Source organism: Gastrolobium bilobum, unplaced genomic scaffold (assembly GCF_033153095.1).
Source record: "Gastrolobium bilobum isolate Gb01-03AN ecotype WA unplaced genomic scaffold, APGP_CSIRO_Gbil_v1 utg14936, whole genome shotgun sequence".
Classification (NCBI taxonomy): domain Eukaryota; kingdom Viridiplantae; phylum Streptophyta; class Magnoliopsida; order Fabales; family Fabaceae; genus Gastrolobium; species Gastrolobium bilobum.
Window position 1 is genome coordinate 565,763 of NW_026898693.1, and position 11,491 is coordinate 577,253.

Below are 11,491 nucleotides of genomic sequence, written 5' to 3' on the forward strand. Positions count from 1 at the left end.
AGGATAAACTTTGTATATAACTAGCATGCATTTGCAACATGATCTACTCTGACAAGCTAAAATTTTGAGCGCATGCTTTTGTAATTGAGCTACCACGGGGGCCACTGAAATTCAAGGTTCCCATTGTATTGGTTTTAACTAGCCACAATTTACAGACGCCTTGAAAACTTCATGAATTAATGAAATTATGAAGCAAATTTCAATTAAAAACCCAAATTACACAACAGCGAGCGAACGAACGAAACGTATTCTATTAAGCACCAGTGACACATCCTCAGGTTTATCATACAATCTATATAGGAAGAATTACACAAGTACATAAACAGTGATTTGTACGTTGCACAACCATGTCAATGAGCATAGGTCCAAGGTATTCTCCGACGACTGTAACAACCTTTAGAGCTACTATGACCACCAATTTGGAATATTTGCTGTAGCTTCATTCACCATTTTTACAAGAGTCACCTGTAAAAAGTAACAACTCAATTGTAAAAGTCCTCCAAATGCTCTCAATTCTCAAACATCACACAATCATTCGTAAAAAAGAATCTCGGAGGAAATGTATTCAAGGTGTGCATCTACATAATTTGAAAGACAACTGCAAAGTATAATCCACCCATGTACTATCACATGGAACCCTAAAGTAGAAGGCCACGCCCTTGTGCTCTTAAAATCATAAAACCTCACCTTACGAATTGAAAAAAATTAGAAAAGTTTAATTGACAAGCCAACCTAAGCCAAAATGTTTGCTTGAAGAGAATTGTTAGATAACCACATCAATTGGCCACGCAATGTAAATCTAGTGAGTCTTTTTTTTTTTTTTTTTGTTGTTGTATAAAAGTGAGAGTCTTTTCATACTACATAATGGTGACTAATTAATTAAAGGTAATTAACTTGTCATGTTACTGGACAAGAATCAAATTTCCTGTAGATAGAAGATTATGATGGGACCCACTGAAAAATGAAATAAAAATAAAACAAAATTGTGATTTCGGTTTCCAACGTCTCTGCAGGAAAGAACAGTAACTTTTCGGTAACAGGACAAGTTGATTTCCCATTAATTAATCACTGAATTTAAGGCTATGCCTTTTATCACTTTTCTTGACATCAACAGTGTAATTAATTTTAATTTTATCTTAATTTCACTGGTCAAAATATCAACAAATATGTCAATTGAAGTGACACAATATTTACGTGAAAAACCCAATTCGGAAAAACTACGGGCAAAATACAAAAATAAAAAATCATTAAGTGAAAAAAAATACAACATTTCTCTAAAATACAAGGAAAGAATAATATCACTCTCTTTTATATTAGAAAAATACAACTCACTCAAAATAATACTTAAAGAAACACTTTTTATATTTCCTCTGATTTTTGTGGAATGATGAAACCATTTTGCAAGCCCCCTATTTATAGGCATAGGGTACTGCAAATTTTTCAGCTCACTCATTGAAACTTTTTCCAAAATTTGAAGAGTGCATTACGTGTGCAAATTGAAAACAAAACGTACCCACTAAATCAACAGTATACGAGATTTGGTTCTCAGCCACTAAAAGTGGCCTTTAGATCATTGCTTACATCAAGAAGAACTAGCTAGCTAATCAGTGGTTAATCATTCACCCATAACGTGATTTGATTCATCAGTCATTCGTCAGTTTCTTCTAATGACAACATTTTGGCACGATTAGTGTGCAAGAATTCACCCAAATGACCGAGGGGATTAGTCCGATACCAGTATTTTCATTAGTTCTCAAATATTTATTATTTTGATTATATTTAATGGAATCCAAATATTTGCTTTCAAACCAACAAAAAATAGATGTTTAACAACTTATACTGGGCACCGATAGCTAAAAAACCAGGGTCCCATAGCAACACCCTAATAGAATAATGGAAATGAATGCTCATTATAGCTTTAGAACCATACATGGGATTAAAGAATTAACCAGAACAGCTCTTCTTTAAGTGAAGGTTTCTTTAACCTGAACCAACCCAAATCAAACCTTATACTTGCTACGTTGGGTTAACTCGGTTGGTACTTATTATTTTTTTAACAAAGCAGCAAATTAAAAAAAAAAAATAACACAAAAAAATGAAGGAAACTCAACAAAATAACCACACTATTAAATAGTATACAAAGGGAGATGAAACATACCACACTTTCTGGAACACCAGGTGGTGGCATTGTCAGATTTTTGGGGGGAGCAACATGATCATAAGATCTTTTATCAAACCTCCATTCTCCAATCTTTCCATAGGTTAGCTCACCCTGAATATTCAACATCATACATTGAGTAACAAGTTAAGCAATAAAATAAAAAACTAACAACCATTGGTTTAAATGGCAATGAGTTTGTTCCCCTCAACCATCTTGAGTTTGAGTTTTAAGAATGAAGAAAATGGTGTTGGGAGAGCTGTTCCAAAAATGGGTTCGATTGTGCTCGAACAGGATTAAACCGGTTTGTTCTTTGAGCGATAGTTGAATTATAAATCAGTTTTCCTTCTTTACATCCTTTCCTTTCTTCAAAGAACATCAGAATAAAAAATTCGTAGGAGCTCAATCCCAGCAAAGTACCTTCATTGTATAGTCACACCCGTAAGTGTAGTGAATTATGTATGCCTTGCCAATTTCTTTGTCCCATGGAGGCTGTCACGCATAATAAAAAAAACAAATGCTAGTAAATTTGAAGGAAGGGAATGCTTGTTATGAATTCAGTATATACAGACTGTAAGACAGTGAAAAGCAAAGAAGAATGAAGTTTTGACCAAAAGCCTTGAAATTGTAATAATAAGAAAAAAGTCCAGGCTGAAAAGGGAAAATTAATACAGCATTGATCTCGCACTATTCTATGTGATTTCTGTATTATGATGAAGACATTAACAAAAACAAAGTATGCAAAACTATTTTATATAGGACACGGACTGGATAAAATAGGCATTTTAGAATGTTAAAATCTTTTTCTTTTACTTAAGTGTATGATTTAGGTCCTGTTTGGATAAACAATTTCATTAAGTATTTAAGTAAAGCTTGCTAAATATGCTCTATACTCATGAGTGCAGTCTAAAATAAGTCGAATGGTGTTTGAATAGATATTACGAAAAATGCTTACGTGGAGATGGAATTTTGACAATTCATTAAGCTCAATTTAGTCAGAAATTATTATAAAAATAGCTAATGCCTAAGCCAATTTAAACTTCTGTAGCAGATTATTTTCATAAGCTTCAATTTCTAGCTTATGAAAACAAAGCACAAAACAGCTTATGTTGGTTTCAAAAGCTATTTTGATAAGCTCATCCACTTTATAAGCACTTATTGCAGTATATAAGCTGAAAATAAGTTCTTCCAAACAAGGCCTTAGCATTATAAAAGATAGTAAGTCTAGACTCACAACACATGACTTGCTAAAATAATACCACAGGCCAATGCAGGACATAGAAAACCCTTCATTTAAATGGCAGAACAAGACTACTTGAAGGTTTTACTTGAAGTCTAGTGTTATGATACTAGACTTTCTCAAATATGTTCTTGTTGGAGAGGTCAACATCCCGCCTTGGAAGGGCCAATGTGGGGTCAGAGTCAGATCAAACCATGACGCCTAGGTTGGTAGGGAGAAGTAGAAAGAGTTGCGCCCCAATTAATAGCTATAGCTTTTGGCTTAGTGATAAGCACTCGATCCAACAGTTCTAAGCTTAAAAAGTAATGGATAGAAAGTAAAGGTCCTCATTACACTATCACATATTACCATATGAGAACCTTCTTAATACAGGACAGTGGAAAAAACAAAAATAAAAAAGAGAACCTTATTAAACCTGAATCATGAAGTTCTTGTATAATATGTTACGAACACCATGAACAGCAGATGCAACAGCATAAGCATACCTATATCAGTGACACAAAATAACATAAAAATCCAAGTTGTTGTGAGGTTAAGAAAGGATAATATGGATTAGAGAAGGAAAAAAAAATTACATTTCAAGCACCCATCCAAAAGCTTTATCAGTTTCAGGATCCTTCTTCATCGCCAGGGAAACATTCATCCAAGTGGGAGCAATCTTCTTAAGGGATTCCTAACATTATTCCATATAAAATTAAAAAGTGGCCCAAAATCAAGAGTATCCATAACATAACTACCACTGAAAACTAATTGATAAGTACCTTGCCGACAATAACAGGTGAATTTCCAATTGGATCTATATTGGTTATTGGTCCATTCTCCTCAGGGAAGTACTTCCGTAGCACTGTCTCATACTTCTTAGGTTCAATGTAAAAGAAAGGGAACGCAGCTCCTAGCCCATCTCTGGCTAAGTTGGGTATAGGTTTGACAATTACATGATCTGGCTCTGACATCAATATGTAACTGATATGCAATACAAATGGCACTAAAAAAAGTCAAAACCAATATCCAGAAGATAAAAAATGATTCCCAAGTTTTGAATATAGAAATTTAAAGTTAATCATCTCATACTCTTCTTTGATATCTGCTTGTTGAAGCCACTGTACAAATGCCCATGGTCTATTAAGGACTATGTAACCCTGCCACAGAGCAGAGATGAGCAAGACTACACAAGAAGAATAAGTAGTAAACTAGTGATTTGGTTTTGATACCTGACTGAAAATGTATCCTACTTACAATTCGGTCATTAATTTACATTATTATCATTTAATCCTTAAAATTTTCAAACTCGTTTATGGTAGGAACTAGCATTACATAATTTATATCAGAAGCTAAAATGCTTACATTTCAAATGACCAAGATACCATTTTTCTCCTAGAATAAGTACAAATTATTCGAAAATCAAAGCACCCATATGAAATTTTCTTCTTCTTCTTTTTCTTTTAATAATCAGAGTCACATCACAGAACCCAACCCATGTAACAAAACACAATTGTGACAGGAAGAATGTGTAAGTGAGAAGCAAAACCTGATCCATTCCAGCAGGTAAAGGCTGTGCAACAAAGGTGGGGATCTCATCCATGAACTGATCAGGTTTCCCAGAATGGAGGATCCGTGTGAATCCACCCATTCCAGATTCAGGTTCATCCTTGAACTTTTTGAACCAGTAGTACATGATCCTACACTGCCAAGTGTTGTAAACGGAGTCAGAGGCCGTGACAGCAGTGTGGAACAGCCTCTTGGAAGAAGAAGAAGATCTATGAAGTGGCATCTTAATCACAGGATCCACAGAAATTGAAGGACGAGAAGGACCTGGGAACTCTTGCTTCAAAGGGGCATTGGCTGAAATTATGATGTTGTAAGTTATCAGAGCCACTGAGAAACTTATCAGAATTGTGAAGAACAAATTTCCACATCCCATTTTCTTCCTCCTTCTAATTTTCTCTCCCCTTTTTCTATCTTCTTCTTATGTTGAGAAAGAAAGAAAGAATCAGAATAATAAATAGAAAACAATAATAACGGAGTTGTTGGACGATGTGGCGGCTCAGTTCAGTGCTTCTTCTGTGTCCAGTTGTTGAAAGCAACTCCAAAAAGTCGTCTCCCATTTTTTTTTTTTTTTTTTAAATCCTATAATAGATAATCCATCATTTTCTCTCTCTCTCTCTCTCTATACATTTTTTTTATATATCTCTCTACATTTTTTTTTCTAATTTAAACCAAAAAATATTTCACAACTTATACGAGATAATTTTGTTTGATGCATAGTAGATAAATTTCTTTCTCTTTTCTTTAGTGCATTATATCCATTTTTTTAGGCTTTTTAACCCTTTTGCCTTTTGTTAATTAAAAAATAATCATTTTGTCCCTCACCCAAAACATTCCATCTATCTGCCCTGTTTAATCGATCACAACACAGGGTATAATCGATTAAATAGTCAAAAAATATTTTGACCGTTGACCCTATTATTTAATCGATTAAACCATAACTGTTTAATCGATTAAATAACCCCAGATCTCCTATATCTATATATCTCGGTCCCACTTCACTTATACTCGTTTTTTACACCAAAATCTCTCTCGTTTCCTATTTGTAATCAAACCCATCAAGAGGCTATTTCATCTCACCAACTCTAAAGTCTTAATCTTGTGAAATCATTGTCATTACACTTACATATTCCTTTTTTTGTTGTTGGTAAAATCCGAACCCTAGTCTCAATTTCGTGTGAAAGATGAGTTCAAGTTCAAACATGTATGTTACAATTACCTACCACGATGGGAGACATTTTGAAGGTCCCAATGGTGTTCAATTTGAAGGAAAAACGAATATTTTGGAAGCAACTAGTGACTTGGAAAGAAAAATGGTACATTCATTTGTGTTCAAATACATTCGTGTCTTTATTGTGTTGATGTATGCAACATTTGACCTAAAAGTTCAAGAAGACCCACAAATGCATACAACTAGTCCTAATATATCAGTACATGTAAAATGAATCAAGTGTAGGTACTTAAAGAAGTTAAATAACATTTTGGATAGTCAAAACCAACTTTAAATTCATTTTTGTTACATTTAGGGAATCAGAAATGCACGTCGGTCTTATGAGACCGCAAAGCCCTTCCCTAAATCACAAACCCTAAGATCATGAGTGTAGAAACTCATTAGACCAAAAAAAATTTGTGAAAACGGAACCATATGGCTAATAACATTGGTTTAATCGATTAACCCATAGTGGTGTAATCGATTACACCAGTATGGGTTAATTGATTAAATCAGTGTTGTTAGCCATATGGTTCTACTTCCACGAGTTTCTTTTGGTCCAATGAGTTTCTACACTCATGATATTAGGAAATGTGACTTGGGGAAGGGTTTTGTGGTCTCACAAGACCCACAAATATTTCTGATTCCCTAAATGTAACAAAAGTGAGTTTAATGTTGATTTTGACGTACCAAAATGTTATTTAGCTTCTTTAAATACCAAAACTTGATTCATTTCATATGTACTGCTATATTAGGACTACTTGCACTCATTTATGGGTCTTCTTGATATATTAGGATAAAAGTTGGTCTTTTAGGACTAAAGCCCCATTTGTGGGTCTTCTTTAAGTACCTAAACTAATATGTCAAAACTTCAACATAAAGAAAAATAGACATCCATTTCATTAAATCAAAAGTTGTATATATAATGAAAATCTACAAAATAAATGAAAAATACATGAACATCTTAGAACAACACTACAAACATAAAAAAAACCCTAAATCTACTTCCTCCCTCATCTGACTCGGTCTCCTTTTCCTCCTCATCTGACACATTAGCCCCCTCTCCATGATCACCTGCTGCCTCCTCGGCCTCTCGTCCTCGTGCAAGCTCCAGATGACCAAGACTATACTCTAAGCCCTTGAATTGCCCTTAAATGTGCTTAAAATTTTCATTCCCCTTTTCTTTATGGCTCTTTCACCTTTTTTTAATTTTAAGCTCCATCTTTACTATTCTCCCGAGTGTGACATTGTTGCCTTTCATGACATCACAGGAGGTGAATCCACCCTCAAGCTCAACTATCTCCTCCCGGTCAGCATGATCATCATCATCCGCTTCAACCTTAACCATGTGTGCATCTGGGTTAACCTCAGGGACCTCAACCTGTCTTGAGAACTGCCACACACCAGCCCTAGTCTTGGAGATCTTGCACTGCTCTAATAGATGTTGTCTAAACTTGGAATTATAGCCTGTGAGCCTCTTCAGCCTCTCAGTCTCCATGGGAACACCAAAATGCTCCAATATCCTCTAAACCAGAAAGACAAATGGAAGTGCACCCTTATGCTTGGCCTTAAACATCATCCAACAAATATAGTGCCTCCAATTCACCTGTATGTCATGACGGATAGCCCACATGATAGGAAAGTCACACTCCAGCAGCCTCGAATGATTGAAAGCTTGCGAGAATAATGTGGGTGATGACGTAGTGCACGATACGAGCATCAACACTAAGAAACCCCACAGTATAATGAGCATTCTGCCCACGCCTTTTGGCCTCCTCCACAGCATCACCTCGCACAAATCCAGGAATGGGGACATTGTTATCCGCATTATACTCCACTGTAGGATGAGCAAAGTCGTACCCTAATAACTTCATCCATATCAGAGAGGTTATCAGTATATCCTTTTCACAAACGTGGGACCTCAGCTCACCTTGTATATAGCTGGGGTTATGGTAGAAGTCCTTCACCATAACCTCTGAATAGGGACACAACATCTCAACCAACACTCTTAAATGTGACACATCCAACAATGCCACTATGTCAAGTCCATCCCTCACAAAGAATGTCGTATCCAATAACTTCGACTGACAAATGGTTCTGCTAGCAAAATCAATCATAAATCTTGCGTGCTCCAAGGGATCATTATCGAGCAAATACCCAAATAGGAGGTCCACAACCTCAATAGGCTCCTGTGGCCCTGAAGAAGAAGGAAGGTCTTCGCGTTGCTTGGTCCGTCTTTCACAATCGATGTTCTTTGAATTTCGTATACAGGCAACCATGATGACAAAGGAAACCTACAATAACACATGATAATTTATCAACATCACAAAAAACAGACATAACAACAACAACAATAATAATAATAATAATAATGATAATAAAATCAGAACCGAAAAATTCGGAAAAAACCCCTATGAAACCTAAACCCTAAACCATATACATCATCAAAACCTAAATTAAACAAACATTAAAGCGAAGAATAAAAGCAAAACTTCATGCTAATCGAACCAATTCACTACCCAATCGGTCTAGGGTTCATAAATTCAAAAAAGAAGAAGAAAAAAATTGTGCAAACCGAAGAAAATATATTATGCCAGATGAAGAAACGAGTAGGAGATGTAGTCTTGTGAACCCACCACATGATTGGACGAAGATTTGGGCAAAATCATGAATTGGGGGCTTAGGGTTTTTAGGTTAATCGATTAGGCAAAATCATGAATTGGGGGCTTAGGATTTTCAGGTTAATCGATTAGGTTATCAAATATAACCCTTCTGCCAAATGAGAGTTTTTTAAAAACGCATCTGAGGTTATTTAATCAATTAAACAACTGTGATTTAATCTATTTAATAACGGGGTCAATTGCCAAAATATTTTTTGACTGTTTAATCGATTATGCCCCATGTTGTAATCGATTACACATGGGCAGATAAGTGGAATATTTTGGGTGAGGAGCATAATGGTTATTTTTTAATGGGTAAATTACACAAAACCACCTTGTCCTTAGGTATTGTTTCAAAAAGGCACCTTAAACTTTCAATTAAATCAACTAACCCCCTTAAACTATGATATTAAAACAATTTAACATATTTAATAATATTAAGACAATAATACCCTTATTCTTAACCATAACTATTGCCACCACCGCCCTCGTCTCCATCTTGTCACCAGCTATAGTAGGAGAAATATAACAATTCGAAGAAGTAGAGAAAATGTAAGACTTGAAGTTACTTTTTACATGAAAAATCACAATGTTTAATGATTCATTCATCAATTAGAATTTTGAATTTTAATGGAACGAATGGAGTCTTCATACTCTTTTCCGGAAGAAGGTGGAGAAAGAAGCACCAGAGAGTCACTAGCAAAAACTGGGTCATCGTCCAAATGCTCCTCCTCCTTCTCAAATAGATGACCTCAAATCAATCTCCCTCACTATGTAGCTGTGCTTTTGAACCGCCTTCCCCACCTTGTCCGCCACATGCTTTTTCACCGCATGAGTGAGCTGGAAACACCAAGACAGATAACAGATTAGTTCAAGTTCAAGACAGCTTGAAATTTTGGTTCCAAAAGTGTTGTTTTTGCGAGGATAAAAAAAAGTGAAGAATTAGGGTTGTGGTGTTGCTAGCATTGGCTATCATATCTCAAGATTTTTACCCTGTATGATCAATTTGACGGAAGAGAGTGGACCGTCCTATGACATGCAAACGCAACTGGTGGTTGTGAGTGGGGTGGCATTGGGAACCTATTTGAGCCTTTGGACTTGACCCAAGAAAGTTATATGGAGAAGTGAGGCAGAGCAAATTATGGTGATAAGGTGGCGGCCGGAGGACCGTGGAGCAACATCAAGTTGTGTTGATTATGGTTATGGGTGGGTTAAGATTAAGTGTATTATTGTCTTAATGTTATTAAATATGTTAAATTATTTTGGAATTATAGTTTAAGGGGGTTAATTGATTCAATTGAAAGTTTATGGTGACCTTTTAAAACAACACATAAGTATAAGGTGATATTGTATAATTTACCATTTTTTAATTAATGAAGGGCAAAAAATCCACTTTTTTATGTGTGTGTAGATAAAACAATTTTGTCGGGTGCATTATTCAACATGATAAATATATTTTCCATTTTCACATTCTCATAATTTAATTGTAAAAAGATAGGAGAAGAATTATTGGAACAACCATGAGCTTTTGTAATCCGAAGGTGACAGATTCAAGTTAAAAAAAAATAAAAAAATCTCTTTGGAAAAAATCCACTCAATTTCTATGGCAAGTACTTTTGTTTTTTCCTCTCACAAAATTAGCGTATACTTTTTTCTACCATAACCTAATATCAATAAAAAGAGAAGAATATATCTAATTTGTATTATGTATATCATTATTAAAATTCACATTACATAGTTGTTAGCTATAACTAGCAGGGCCCCCCAAGAATTTTTATGAAGGAAGACGAATTATATATTCATTTAAAAATTTATTAAAAAAAACTTTCAACTCATGAGTAGCTTTTGGGTATCACACATTGATTTAATTTGGTCCTTCGTACAAAGTTAAATGAATGTTAATGTTACTTTACTTAGTACTTACATAATAAATTTTTGGGGAGAAGGGGACAACAACCGCTAGCTAGAAGTGTTCATCAACCGATTCAAACCGATTCAAATCGTGGAAATCGAACTGAAAAATTGATAACCGAATAAACCGAAAATCGAAAAACCGAAAACTGACAAAAAATCGCAAATTTTAATTGGTTTGGATCGGTTTTCGGATGGATTGATAAAAACCGATCCAATATATTAATTCTCCTCTACCTACTTAGTCATTTTCTCAATCATAGCCCAAAAAAAACTAAACCCAAGACCCATTAATTCATCAACTAATCCCAAGAAAAAATCTAGTCACGTCTCATCAACAAAATTTAATACGTGTAGAGCTTCATATCTCATTCTCAAAAAAAAAAAATTAACTATAGTGTCATCTAGTGATATTTTTGTATTTCAGTTTTTTTTTTTTACAAAATCAATATATACAAAAGATGTTATTTGCACAATAATCATGCAACTAATTTTAGGATATTCAAAAAACCGAAAACCGATCCAATCCAAACCGAAAAAAATTGGATTGGATCGGATCGGATTTCAAAAAAAAATCAAACCGAATGGATAATTACATAATCAAACCGAAAGGATTGGATCAGATGAGTTTTACTTCCAAAATCGATCAAATCTAGACCGCGAACACCCCTACCGCTAGCCCCTTTTTTCTGTTAACTAGTAAGTGTTCTTTCGTTGTACATGTATTTTTAAATTTAAGAAAAATATAAATTGGAAGTAAATATGCA

The 11,491-nt window shown here is 34.8% G+C and overlaps 1 protein-coding gene across 1 annotated transcript; it reads right to left on the reverse strand.

Moving 5' to 3' along the window:
• Positions 1 to 148: 148 nt before the first annotated feature.
• Positions 149 to 5,372, reverse strand: LOC133318431 (hydroxyproline O-arabinosyltransferase 1-like). Its single transcript, XM_061520427.1, has 8 exons — positions 4,927 to 5,372; positions 4,470 to 4,537; positions 4,160 to 4,361; positions 3,974 to 4,071; positions 3,814 to 3,883; positions 2,579 to 2,650; positions 2,159 to 2,272; positions 149 to 465 (listed from the first exon to the last, which is right to left on the reverse strand). Exons 1-8 carry the CDS (start codon positions 5,317 to 5,319, stop codon positions 406 to 408), a joined length of 1,077 nt encoding a protein of 358 aa, XP_061376411.1. The 5' UTR covers positions 5,320 to 5,372; the 3' UTR covers positions 149 to 405.
• Positions 5,373 to 11,491: the final 6,119 nt, after the last annotated feature.